The sequence below is a fragment of the Haemaphysalis longicornis genome, unplaced genomic scaffold (genome assembly GCF_048455015.1).
Source record: "Haemaphysalis longicornis isolate Haplotype H1 unplaced genomic scaffold, Haemaphysalis longicornis Haplotype H1 scaffold_1, whole genome shotgun sequence".
Classification (NCBI taxonomy): Eukaryota; Metazoa; Arthropoda; class Arachnida; order Ixodida; family Ixodidae; genus Haemaphysalis; species Haemaphysalis longicornis.
The window spans coordinates 217975295-217989690 of NW_027526203.1; the positions used below are offsets into that span (position 1 = coordinate 217975295).

Here is a 14396-nt window from a genome sequence, read left to right on the forward strand (position 1 = left end):
TAAATGTTTTCCGGAATGACTCGGCGGCTGATCTGCTAGCGGAGTGCCGGAGTGCCTGAACATTTTACGACTATCAATACAATTTCAAACAACGCTTTCCCATCAGTATTGAATGAAACACACAGGTGCAGCTTGGCAGAATACGGATGCTCGCTGCTCGAGTGCGGCGTTGGTTTGCTCTGCGCCTTCCCGTTCATCGCCACTGATAAAGCAATCCGATCCGGCGCGTTTTGTGCACGGGTTCTGTGTCGGTTTAAAATGTCTTTTTTTCACATGCCGCCGGTAGTAGGAATTACAACCGCCGCAAAATAAGACCCGGCACCAGCGGGCCCACATCTGAGACCGCACTTTTTGGATAAACAGTGCGCGGTGCACCAAAGGGAACGAGCGCACGATTCTCCCTGCGCGGCTGCGAGTTCGCCGCCGATACCAACTGCACCTACGTACACCGCGAAAGGGCAAGGCCAGGCCGCACACATGCGGCCAGGTCTTCCGTTCGCTTTTCCAGCCTTTAGAGGAGTGTCCATGGTGTCAACAAAGATGAAAAAGCCGAAAGAGCTGGCCCGTAGCAGACGGCAGTCTGTGGGAGCGCAATAGCGGAAGTACGTCACCGCTGAGGAGCGAAGCATCATGGGAGGGGAGGCCAACAGAGAAGAAACAGTTGAAAGGAGGAGGAAATACGGCGCGACGATAATGCGCGGTTTTCGATTTACGATTTCTCAGCTAATACTCATCGCTTTAACAAAATTCTTGCAGGAGGAGATTGCTACTACATTGCTTTATTTGGTTACATGTACATCCATGCATCGGCGGAAGGCATTTCAGGACCCCTTTAAGTGACAGAGCGGTATGGAAGAACAGGAAAGTTTCTCATTTCGACAATGCAACGGTGTTTATTGTTCTTGTCCAGCAAACACATGTTTTTGTATGCCTTCACACTTTGAATCGCAATGACACAACAGCTAATCACCGCGTAAGCGGTGTGTAGTGCATTTTACGGTGACCCGTAAAAGCGCACCAGTACACAACGTGTTAGCGTTTTTACATTTATAACTTCGTTCCGTAATGGCTCTCGTGCAAGGTAGGCTTTTTCCTAGCAGTGTGCGCGTTATAATGGAACGAGTAAAAAATGGAGTGACATAATAAACCCGCCGCGGTGGTTCAGTGACTATGGCGTTGTGCTGCTGAGCCCAACGACGCGGGTTCGGTCCCGGCCGCGGTGGCTGCGTTTCTGATGGAGCCGAAAAGTGAAAACGTCTGTGTGTACGAGATTTAGGCACATGTTAGAGATCCCCAGGTGGTAAAAATTAATTTGGAGCTCTTTACTACGGTGGGCCCCATAGACTTCGGCGCTTCGGCGTGTTAAACTACACAATCAATCGAGAGGATAATAGAACGATCGAGTAGGGGTAGCGTTTGGTATAGAGAACGTGCGCACAAAGGATGTCCTTCAACTGGAAAACTAGGATGTCCGCAGAATTGCAGCCATTCTTACGTTTTTAGATGCAAAGCATTTCTTGCTCTCGGGTCTGTCGTCCGTCCATCGTCCGTCCGCACCACTACCCCTCTCCCCACCAGCTGTGCGATAGCGCGCGCGCTTCTCCTCCTCTCCCCCTCTCCATGCCAGCTGTGCGATAGCGCGCGCGCTACTCATCACCGCAGCTGCGCGATAAGCGCGCATGCGCGTCTTCTCTCTCATCTCCTCCTCTCCACTCCATCTGCTCTATATAATAAACCCGGTCCGCGTGCCGCTCCCTCAGTTGCTGCTTCGGTTCAGTCACGCTGCGCCGTCCGGAGTTCCGTCATTTTCCGTTATTTGGATTACCAATCTCGGGAACGTTTCGGAACCTCCGAGATGCTTCGCATCAACTCAGGGTTCCCTCGCGGGAAGGTGGTGTCATTTTTTTAACAACCGTTATGGTAGGTTGATAGCAAAGAATGGGCAACATAAAAATTCGTATGTTGGGCAAAGATACTTCAAAGTGCAAACAAGAAAACTATGTATGTTCTTGTTTGGCTTGCAGCTTCAGACCGAGCATCTAGTCAAGACCTTTAAGACCGGCCAGGTCCTGCAACAGCCAGGCATCGATGGCGTTCCGAGGAACGAGGCGGAAGCCCAAGAATCCAAGTGACGAAGACTTCTGAGGCTCTGCCAGCGAGCCACATCAACGTGTAACCATTGTCGCGCGTAACCCTAGGTTGGGCGCTTAACGGTTCAACCCCGGGTTACTATTCCGCACACTCTTGGCAAAAAGGCGATGCGAATAATTTGATTGCTGAGGTGCTTGATTTAACAGTGTTTGAAAGAATGATAGGTGTAACATTAAGGGACGAGAAGAGAGCGTGGGGGTGGGGGGAGGGGTCAGGGAACAAACGCGTGTGAAGTACATATTATTACAAATTAAGAAAAAGAAATGGACGTGGGTAGGGCATGTAATGTGAAGGCAAGATAACCACTGGTCATAAAGTGTAACAGAGTGGATCCCTGAAGAAGGCAAGCGTGGCAGGAGGCAGCAGAAAGTTAGGTGGGCAGATGAGATCAAGAAATAAATTGGTCGCAGGTAGCACAGAACCGGGATAATTGGATATCCATGGGAGAGGCCTTCGCCCTGCAATGGGCGTAGATAGGCTGATGTTGGTGATGATGATGATGATTATGGGGGTGATTATGATGAAGATGATGGGGATGAAAGAATGTGAGAAACTTAATCGAAAAATCTCTGAATCTTTCAACAGAATCCGAATCTGTAAGAAGGTTTAAGGCTACGCTGCACATGGTGCTTGTCACTTCTTTTGTGTGGAGTAGGAAAACTATTTGTGCTAAATTCTACATAAAGTGACGTGCTGGAGCCTTTAGCTGAATATTTGCCCTAAAAGAGACGTGCTGAAGCCCTCAGCTGTTGACTTGTCCTGGGAGCAAATAAACGCGAAGAGACTATTTTGGGTTTGAGTCTGCCCGTATGGAGACAGCTTATTATTTGTGCTGAAGCAGTGCGTGTACAATACAATCGCTTTTTGTATTTTCTGTTAGTTTTTAAGGTTTCCTGGTCGCCGGTTTTATTAATACTTTCAAGCGGTCAGTGCTCATAGAGTAAACCCCGGGTGTCATTTCAAAACGTGTACAGTGCAAAGAGAAACCGTCGTTAGCGATGTGAAGTGCCAGGCAGAGCATATTCATTTCGTTTTGAGCTGGAATTTCATTGTCAACTGCACGGATTGGCCGATCGAGTGCATTGTGGGGAAGCTGAACCACGGGATTGTCTTATAGTGTACACTACTTAATATAAAACAAGGTCACGAGGACACGGGTTCGATTGCAGATCTGGCTACTGTTCTTATGTTGCGGGAAAAACAAAGACGCTTGTGGGATATGATCCTGGCGCACATAAAGATACCAATCTGGTCTAAATTAATCAGTTGACCTCCAATACAGCACGCCTGAGGTTCCAGGGGCAGATTCGGCTTGTTAAACCCGAAAACATAGACTTCTAATGCAAAACAAAAAGCACGTCATGCCATTAATGTGTTACAATTAGAGCAATTGAAAATACACGGAGAGTGTATCTTATCACCAAAACAGTTGCAGTTGAAAGAATAGGTATTGTTGCTTTTGAATGACTAGCCCCTGAAGGGAGGAGGAGGAGGAGGAATAAACGTTCAGTTTTGAAATTTAGAGCAGCGATTTTAATAATTATGGGGTGGCGCGGCTACACCTGGTCTATGAGGCGCGCCGTGGTGGAGAGCTCCGAACTAGTTTTGACCACCTGGGATCTTAACGTGCGTTTAAAGGGACACTGAAGTGAATTTTTCAAGCTCCCGTTTTTGCTTGCACTGCGTAGACTGGCTCAAATTAGCACACTTTTCATCGTTTATCCGGTTGACTAATCGATAATTATTTTACAAAGCGCGAAAGAAGAAAAACTACCATGCGCGGTTTGCGGCGGCCGCACCAACTAAGCTGTGACGTTTGGAGGAGGGAGCACCGTGATTGGACGATGCCCAAGGTTAGCAATCAAACAAGTTTCGGTTTCGGTTCTGTAAAACAACATGTTTGCCATCCGATGGCATCGTTGGATGGGCATTCTCAATATCACAGTAATCGTAGTACCGCGCTTCTGCCATGTTGTCGACTGTAAAATGCATAAGATAAGCCTCCCAGGACGGCTTGGAATCGTAGCATTCATTGGCTGATCCCTACGCAGTGCATGAACGCCCTCCGCGTCCCCACAGACGCTCAAATGCATGCGCTTTTCCCCCATATTTGGAGCTTGCCTCACTCATGCCTGTATCGTAAAAACCGTGTTCGCACCAGTCCAAGGGTCTGTTGATTCTGGCCTGGGCCCACTGCCTGCATGCAGTCGGTGCATATGGCAACAGCACGCCAACGAGAACTCGCTAGCGCGCCAGTGCCAGCCTGCGCGAGTTCTGTGGACTAGTTCGTGGAGCAATGAACGTTGCGGCCCCAAAAAAAGGTGAACCCAGTATAGAAAACACCGGCGAAAAACGAAAAAGTGAACTTATAAAAAAAAAAGCACGTACCCCGCGGGGATTCGAACTTATGACTGGCAAAACAATTCGGACGACATACCTAGCGCTCCAGACCACCAGGCTACGGGGGCGGGCGATGCTAATGATGGAAATATAAGCTATATAATGTATAACCAGTTTACAGTTTTATTTACTTTTAGTATTTCAAGCAGCTTCGGTGACTATTTGTTGTATTGCGCAAGTGCAGTAAGCGTCCCCCGAGTTTCCACAATAGCTCACGTCTATCAATTGCATTTCGTAGACGGAAAAGTGTTCGCAGATGCGTAGTCGTGCTGCTGACCGCTGTGCTTGTTCGCCCAGCGCAAAAAAGTGCTTCCCGCACCCTAGTTTTACGCTGTACGATAAAAATATCAGTTGATTTTATTTCCTTAGTACCTATATTGACTTCGCTGACTCTTCTCCCCCTTCAAGAGGCCTTATATTTTCCTACTGGCGTACCAGTCAGCGAAGCGTCGCATGTGCGCTTGTGCAGCGCTTGTGTGAAGCGACCTTGACTTGGAGCTAGATACAGTGTACAAACTAACGAAGTAAAGAAAGGCACATTCGTCCATTCCCAAACGTGTTGTGGCTTAGTTTCAACTGATCGAGCGAATTGCGACGACCCGTCGGCGGCCGGCGGACTAAACGCTGGGCCGACTGACTCGGTCGCGGAAGGTCGGCGAGCCGTGCAGTAGCGCAGCCAATTGCCAGCTCCTCTCCTGCTGACGTCACACGAAAACGCCACAGAAAATGGGCGAGCGTAAAGAGAGGAGGACAGCATTTTCGAATTGATTTTTCTACTAAATAAATTCGCGTAAACGCGCTCAGAGTGGTCGAAACAGGGCCTAGGGACTCCGGACTACAATTTGCGTTCGTAATCCCGCATTGTTTACAAATCACTTCAGTGTCCCTTTAAACAGTGCCTCAGAGGAATTTTCGCTTCCGCTCCCACCTGAAAAGCGGCTGCCGCGACCGGGATCGAACCCGCGCCCTTGGTTTCCGCAGCATGCCGCCTTGGCCACTGAGCCACCGCGGCGGGTTCTGAAAGGAGTTTGGTTTGGAACCAAGGTGCGGCAGTATAACGAAGAACCAGGTCGGTCTACATCAAGTGAAAGCTTTGATATACAGCCTCCTAGGAAAAGTCAGATTTTGAAAAGCGTGATCGGGATATCTATCTTTCTGGCAACAGAGACGAAATTTTTGAGAAATCTACAGCTATAAGCAAGGCTATCAGGAGCCGTGAAAAATGCGCTTCGCTTTTGTTTTTCGGTACACAACAATGCCAACAGTTCGCGTAGCCTAGGGGTGCAGCTTTCTGTTTGGCATCACGTTAAATTTGCCACCTCTCAGGTCTACCCTCTTCCCTGCCATAACGAAGAGTCTTTATTTGTAGGCAGTTGATGAGCCCGCAGTTTCTGATTTGGGACTGGTAATCTTAGGAGGCTTTAAATAACGTGTGACAAAGTTACGATTGCGAACGTTTCGAGCATGACGTCAACATGACACAGTGTATTTCTTACGCAACTCTTGATGTACAGGAAAACATTATTGTTTTTTTTTCATGCCAGTGGTCTTTCGGTTTTTAGGCAGCAAGGAATCAACATCCACCACACAACACCACCTGAAGCGCCTCATTCATAATTACCAAGGTACAGAATCAGATTTATTGCGAGAGCTTCAGCAACCGCTTCAAGCACCCATTTCGGCTACTACTTTGACTCTCCCATCATACACGGGAAAACCCAATCCAGACATGGACGCACCTTTTACCATGGCGGAAATCGAAGCAGCCGTTCACCATCTAACCCGCAACACAGCCCCAGGAAAAGACAGGATACCTAACAAGCTCCTCCGCAACCTTGATTACGTTGCCCTTGAAAAACTTCTGGAATTTTTTAACTCCCATTGGCAAGCTGGATCCCTCCCCCCACAATGGAAGCACGCCGAAATCACCCTCATATGAAGCCCAACAAACCGCTCATTACAAAGAACCTCCGACACATCTCTCTCACTTCCTGTGTCGGAAAACTGTTTGAGCACATGGTGCACAACAGACTATCACCCCACATCGAAGAGAACGGGTACTTCCCGTATATGATGTACGGCTTTCGCCCCCACTTATCCGCGCAGGTCATCCTATTTCAGATTAAAGACGACGTTCTCGATACCCTGAATAACCAGAGCAAAAAATCAATACTAGCCCTAGACATCAAAGGGGCATTTGATAATGTAATACACCATGCTATCTTGCAAGGTCTTGCCTCAACGAACTGCGGCGAACGCACATTTTCCTACATCGCTTGCTTTCTGACCAACCGCACGGCAACGATAGGCATTGGGCATCTCCGTTCCGACCCATTCCTAATGGCGCCCAAGGGAACCCCACAAGGATCCGTCATTTCACCATTACTGTTATGAAAGATCTGATGACCTGAAAGATCTGACGAAAGATCTGTTATGAACTTACCTATGAAAGATCTGCCGCCACTCCTCGCAGCAATCCCCAATTTACGTCAAGCACTTTACGCTGACGACCTCACCTTGTCGATCCCGACCGGCTGCCCCGGCGCTCACCAAGACGCACTTCAGGAAGCCATAGACGTCACTCAAACGTACCTCCGAGCTCGTGGACTAGAATGCGCCCCAGAAAAATTCACCCTCCTCACGCTCTGTGCCCGCACTTACAAAAGACGAACAGACCCAATCCCCGATCCGGAGTTAACGGTAAACAACCTAGCAGTACCCACAGTCCCCCACCACCGCATACTCGGTCTCAGCATACCCAAAAATGGAAGCGGCTCTCAAACTTTACCTGCACTAAAACGCACCCTCACACAACTCACGCTCCTCGTGCAACGCATCGCCCACCGCCGCTACCGTTCTTCAGGAAAAGGACACTCTCAGAATAACGCAAGCAATACTGATCAGTCGTCTAAATTACGGCACACCATACCTGGCTCTCAAATCCGTCGAAAAGAAAAACTCAATACTTTTATCCGCCAAGCCTACAAACTCGCTCTAGGACTGCACCCCTCAACATTCTCGCGCAAGTTGCTCCAACTAGGGGTACACAATACTTTGGAAGAATTGCACGAAGCAATTGTTCCCAAATAACCCGTCTCAAGCTGACACCTACCGGACGAGACACTCTTACACGCCTCGGATACCCGGTGCCGCCCAAAGAAGACCAGCCCCAACGTGTCCCCCTCCACATCCGTCAACACATTCGTGTAGCTCACGTGCCGCGGAATATGCACCCCAGTTACAACAAAGCACGCCGCAAAGCACGAGTCGATGCGGTTATGAAGAAGCACGCAGGGAACCGTACGACACGCTACACGGACGCCGCACGCTTCACCCGCAAACCCGCCCACGCAGTCACGGTTATCGACCACCAGGGAACCGAAGTCACAGCCGCCACGATATCCACCATCTCTACAAACACCGCTGAGGAAATCGCCATCGCCCTAGCAGCCACAACAAACAGCAAATACGTTACAGTCATCACGGACTCGCAAGTAGCATGCCGCAACTACCAGCTCGGCCGCATATCACCCTTCGCCCTCAAGATCCTTAATGCGATCCCGAAACTTCCCGACATCCATATCGTTTGGGCCCCTGGACACGAGTATCTCGACGGAAATGAGGCGGCACACGCCGCTCCCCGAGTACACAACCTCCGGGCCATTTCCGAAGAGTGCCAAGACACGGAGAAGGCCCCCCACACACTGAATGGCTACTCGGACATTCTCGCTCACTTCAGGCACGAGCGTGAACGCTTCCCTCCACCCAACTCCCACCTTTCCAGAGCCTAAGCGACCACACTCCGCCGGCTACAGACCAACACCTACCCGCACTGTACCCTCCTCCGCCATATCTACCCCACCCAGTATTTTAGTACCTGCCACTTTTGCCCCCAGCCAGGCACCCTGTACCATTTGTTCTGGGAGGGCCAACAATCCCCATCCCTCACACCCAATCCCTGTCCTACGTACGAAGTGGGTGGACCGGCTGTCCAGCTCGGACCTCTCGACCCAGCGCATGCTTGAGAGGGCACGAGCAGCCAGCAAGGACCAGGGCATCCCGGACTAGCGGACGCCCCCCAGCGATGCCCTCACCATCCTGCACCATTAAGCTCGAAATTGAAGATGTTTATTCTCTCTCTCTTTGGGTTTTAGTTGTGTTCCTAGGTTTACTACGCAAAAAATTGTCTCGCAGACATCATTTCTGACCATTGATTCGAAATCAAGAAACGTTATAACCGAAATGTTGTACAAAATTTTCTCGAAAAAGTTAATTCGTAATGATTTGGCTCCGCTGTTGCGTTACGCCTACAACTTGATACCAAAGTTGAATTTGCTGTTGTTTTTTGTCTCTCCAGTTTCGGAAGAGCTTTGGCAAAGTGGGCGTTATTCTGATGCAAGCTATAGCCGCCCCTCAACGATTACTTAGGGTACGACACATGCCATTGGCTTTCGGCGAAATTTTCTGCAGCCCTTGCGTGAATCCGAGACAAAAGAAAAAAGCAGCGGCCCGCAGTGACTCGGGATAGGTCTTCTTGTGGGACTTAATTAAAATTCACTCGTTTTAAAGTGAATACATTTATAACGGTCGGAACGCAAAGTTCTCGGCACAGAAGGCACTGAAACAAATTGTTTATTTTGCATTCTTCTGGTCGAACAGCCAGAACAAGTTCGGCATCATTGCAAGGGAAGAAGTGTTGGTCTGTAAGCAAATGTTGCTCTGTACACACATTACCACAGAAACAGCAATTCATGTTCCTTCGGGTCCTATTTGGACGAGGCTTTTCGTGTTATGTCCTGCGTTTACACTGAGAGGGGGAATAAAGGTTTAATAAATTAGCAAAACGAAATATGGTTGATCCGTTCCCTCACCCGGGCGACATCCTTGATCTAGTTTGCCTGGGAACTTGTGGGAAGGGGCGGCCTTGAGGTCTGTCAGCTCAAGCGGATGCTCCAGGTGTGAGCCGCCCAACTCGCCGTCCCATCGAAATTTTTAAAAAGTTGGGAATGAACGAAAAGCGAGGTCTGACAGAACTTTCATAGCGTGGGCTAAGGTTACAGGGAGATCGGCAGAATTGGCATGTCAGATTGAGAACTCGAGCTCCGTGGGAAGAGTACTTTTCTGAACTTTGCGAATCATGGTTTCTTCAGTCTTGTGCAGCTTTAATGATAAAGGGTGACCTGCTGGCAACAGGTAGTCGTTGAAGTCGATGACGAGCCATAATTTCATTGCATCGACGTGGTACAGAGATATGACGGGGTGTTTGGTTGTCCAAGAAAGCAGCTCCCAAGGATGCCGGGTATTGGCGCGCAGGCAGAGGCCTCAGCTGTCTCATCCCTGGGAGCGTACATGACGCGGGGTCCACCCGGTAGTTACCTATTTTCCGTAATACAGGGGCACAAATATACTGCCGGTAAATATTCAAGGTGAATGTGTTCTTCGGGGAAGACATGCGCATGTTTCAGCTTCCCGACAACGCATTCGAAAAACGAAACCGTGGGACAGCTGCTCGGTACGCAACCCGGTTCCGTATGCCATGTTAATACCTGATTTGCATTAGAGCATCCTGACGGCGTAGTTTGTCTGACATAATGGAAATAAACTTCGCGCTACAAGGAACTAAAGAAGAGGACACACCACACAGCGCAAACCTGATTTGCGCTATGGCGGTGCCCCGCCCAGCCCAGACAACAGCCTAGATTTTTTAGTCAAATTTTGTGGCGGGTGTGCTCATTCGCCAAATTCATTCGGTTTGTGACAATAGTTGGTAACAGGAATGTGCTGTGGTGAGGCAGACACTGGGTTACTTTAGGGAATACTCGACCTTGTAAACTGCTTCTTGCTTAAAACTAGCTAGTGCATCGAAAACTGCCCTACTCGTGTTCAATTTGAGTTCTATGCTGGCCACCATTATTCGTGGTAGGGATGTGTGAGGCATCCAGTGAGGATAAGGAAGTGTGGTACCAGGACACGAACTGTATGTATGGGTTTGTTTATGGACCTATTTTGGGATGGAAATTACTTTCGTCGTAAAACTGCACCAGAAGGTAGCAATTTTCGTTAACCTGCCTACGTGAAATTCGGGTTTGAAATAATTCCTGTATCCAATGAGCGCTGAATATGGGTGAAACTACTGATTCTGTGAATATAAAATTGAGCTTGTCTGAGCGCGTGTTTGAAGAACACCCTTACGCCATCTTGTAAGCATACTTGCTAGCACTTGCTATTATGCCCACTTGTGTGTTCAAACAATGATTGTTTTACTCCTGCCATCTAGAAGCTGGTGTCGATTTTATTTTTGACCGAGGGGTCCTTAATTGCGGAACGAGGATTAACATTTCTTGAATGCAGCTAGTAGAATCTGCGAAAATTTCGCTTTGTACATAGCCTGCTTTTTAAGAGGAAAGAATTTATCGGCTTTTACATAATCATCGAAGGTTATAGCTGTATTGTAATTCTGACGTTAGGTCTGCCATTAGCATTCAGATAAACTGCTCAAGTGTTTTTTGGCTTTAAGAGGAGCAAAGTGCCTACCATTTACAACATATTCTCTTTTTAATCACTTGTACAATGTCACTTTTATGTGTGCTTTGTGTGATCCAGTGTTTCGCAAAAAAATTCATGGCCTGATCTGGAACCAGAACGTATATTTTGGCTGGAGGTGAGGGGAGGAGCAGAATGATATTTTACATTGATAGCGCATGCCAAATGAGAAAAATGGCTGCTAAACTATTTCCTGTGAAAGACGGCACTCTGCACGGCATAAAATAATTAAAAGGTGAACCTGAACTACTTTACAGCGCTCCCTCCGAGGCCAACTCATATGAGACGTCACTTAATTGGTTGACCATACCATTCAACATACTTCATCTCGCCTTTTGTAAGTAGAGGAGCTAACCTACAGTGAAAATGTAGAATGTGGGGAAGAGAAAATAGGGGCTTATGTGTCTACGAGTCAGAAGAAAGTTCATAATTTAGCAGCAAATTTTGTGCTACTTGGCTGAAGAAAAGGGGAGACAGACTGAGAGAGTAGTCTCTGTTGTAACCCATTCGAGTCGGAATCATTCTAACCGTGCACTGCAAGATTTTGTAATCCAAGCATCACTGGAATAAAGAGTGGCACAAACACTTCGAGTTTCTTTCACTATAGAAGTTGGCAGAAGGGGCTATGTGGCCAGCAAAGGCACCTGCCAGGTTACCGCCCTACGGAAGTGTTCACGCAGAAGACGCTTGTCACTACAAGTCTGGGATCAAGTAAGTCCAACGAAGTTATTACGAATGACTTCTTTCTCTGTCGTCCTTTCCGTACTTAGATGTTGGAGAATTAAGGATCTACGCCTTTACTTGTACCTCTTATTTATCTTGATCACAACTGCTGTGACAGTATCTCTAATGCCAGGACATTTTTCCCCGTTCCCTGCTATCTGGGTATCAAGAATCCTACCATGAGCTTCTTTTGTTCACGCCCTCTGTAGCACAGAATATGCCCAGTATTCAACACTTGAACCTCACTTTATTCTATGCTATCTCATCCACCGCCTATTCAGCTGTTCAGCCATCGCTTGACAGGCGGCCTAACTGGGCTCAGATTCATATAACACTCGCTATTTTCGTTGTATTGGCTACCACCTTGTTCAGGTGGTCGACAGCTGGCGGGAGCTGAGGACGTGAGTGATGTTTATGGTTGATGGTGATGCTGCCGAAGAATACTACGCCCGGACGACGAAATGCTGTCTTGTGATGAAGCCTATTTTGTACCATGGTTGCAGAGGTTGTAGTATAGCCATGTCCATGAATACTTTCTACCAGAGGCGTCTGCGCTCCAAACCTAAATGAAAACAATCAGACGCCCCACACACATATGTGTATTTATTATACATATATCTTAATTCGAACGCTACGCACGTGGAATGCACGCTACATGCAAACAGGTGCGCACGCCACATATCGGACGAATTCTCATGAGCCTATGCACCGGGTGCCGCTTGTGCAAGAAATCGATTCACGTTCAGGTAAGCGTAACACGTTTCGTGTCATGCACGGACATGGAATCGTTAAAACTATACGGCCAGTTTGTGTGTCGTCCTTCCTTCTTGTGTTTCGGAGTAATGGCGATGTAAAGGGAAGCAAACCCTGTGTGGGAACTGAGAATTTGTCGCTCGCAACTCCGAAGTCAACTCATTGGTGACCGGTCAGAAATCTGGACGCGTGATGGTCACCGGTGGTGCAGAAAATGTGAATTTGTGGGAGATTGGTAACAGCAGCTGTATTATCAGTGTGTGCAGACACGCTAAGGCAGTGGAGTGCGTCGCGTATTGCGTGTTGGAGAAGGTTTACCAGTGCAGCATGTGCGTCGGATGAGGGAGACACATTGAACTTGTAAGCTTCGCAGGAGATTTGCGGGCGAATGGAACCCACAAGGACCGTTCGGTTAGCTGCTTTGAAGTTCTGCGGGGAACTTTTGGTGGTCACCGCACACTGCAATCAAGCTGTGAGACATCAGAAAATAAGGAGATGTATTCAAGGTAAGCGGGTGTAAAAAATGTGCGCTGAAAGTTGGGTCCTGGCCGCCACTGCATTGCGTCAGCAAGCGAAGATAGGAGCGGAAGTTGTTGGGACTTTCTTGTGACAGGATGTCGCTTTGGTTGCGGGAACACCACGGGACTGTTAATGGGTCGGATTCCATCCAAGCGATGTTTTGATGGCGAGCGGAAGGTCTGACGGTACAGTGAAGTTTTGGGAGTTGCATAATTGCGACCTCGTTTCTTGTACTCGAATTGGGTGCTGTCACGTGCATGGTATTGAGCCCGGAAAGAAGTTGTAGCTTCGTCTTATCAGAAGACCTCTTGAAATCCATGGCAGGACCTGGAAGAACACGTAAAACATTGACATTAAAGTGCGGCAGAGCGACGTACGGTTCTGTAATTGAAGATATGCTAACTGCCTGCGCGTTTTAAAACTGTATCGGTCTGCGGATGCAAATAACCCTACGAAATGCACAATTACATGAGCCCTTTCTGCAGAGGTGGCCCATTCGATGAAGAATCTTGAACAGAAATGAAAGCAATACAAGCGTCTTCAAGTTAACTCACCAGAACTATTGGAAGATACCGACTCCCTTACGTCATAACCACTTTGTGATGAATCCGAAACTAAGGCTTGCTTGATTACAACGATACGTTTTACACACCCCAAGAATCTACCCGCACTGCACTTGTAGATAATATTCCGCTTGTGCCCTTTGTGCGCGTGGGGGATATAGCGCTCAAGCTGCAGAACAGTAGACTGGTGCGACCGTGCCAGAACCTCAGTGAGTGCAGGATTATGAGTATTTCAAGGCGCACAGTACACTACTAGCGGCATCTCAGATTCAGTACTATCTACAGAACCAGGAAAAACCCCGCAGAACGATATTTTTGAATGAATGAATGAATGAATGAATGAATGAATGAATGAATGAATGAATGAATGAACGAACGAATGAATGTAAGTAACGCCACCCGGAAAATCAACAGGGAAGGTGTGAGTGGAGCCAACAGATTTTGTTTAATGGGAATGAAACAAATTGGTTATGCATGTGGCGTGGCATAAGAAAGAGTTGAACCCAAAGCCGGTGATAAGGGATTGCGATATTGCAACATTTTCCGCATATTTCGACAACTGCCACGCATTTAGCATGGTGATAACCTATTGTGTGCGCCGTAAGTGGGCGTATTAAGCCCGGCGGTTGAGTCTCAGCAGCATATCGGTGAGGCCGAGTTGATCGTCTGATTCACGCGCAATGACCGATACGTTAGCTTCCATGCTACGGGCCAAGCTGCAGCATTGTGCCTCAAGGTACCTAA

At 48.1% G+C, this 14396-nt stretch overlaps 1 protein-coding gene across 2 annotated transcripts in view; it reads left to right on the forward strand.

The window, feature by feature from the left end:
* Positions 1 to 2339, forward strand: part of LOC144142021 (stomatin-like) — a 120302-nt gene extending 117963 nt beyond the window's left edge. Inside the window, exon 9 of one of the 2 annotated variants that reach the window (XM_077673450.1) lies at positions 2025 to 2333. In XM_077673450.1, coding sequence (XP_077529576.1) covers positions 2025 to 2056 — 32 coding nt within the window. In that variant the 3' untranslated portion in view covers positions 2057 to 2333. Of the gene's footprint in view, positions 1 to 2024 lie in introns of both variants that reach the window. The other variant, XM_077673462.1, reaches the window with a different exon arrangement.
* Positions 2340 to 14396: the final 12057 nt, after the last annotated feature.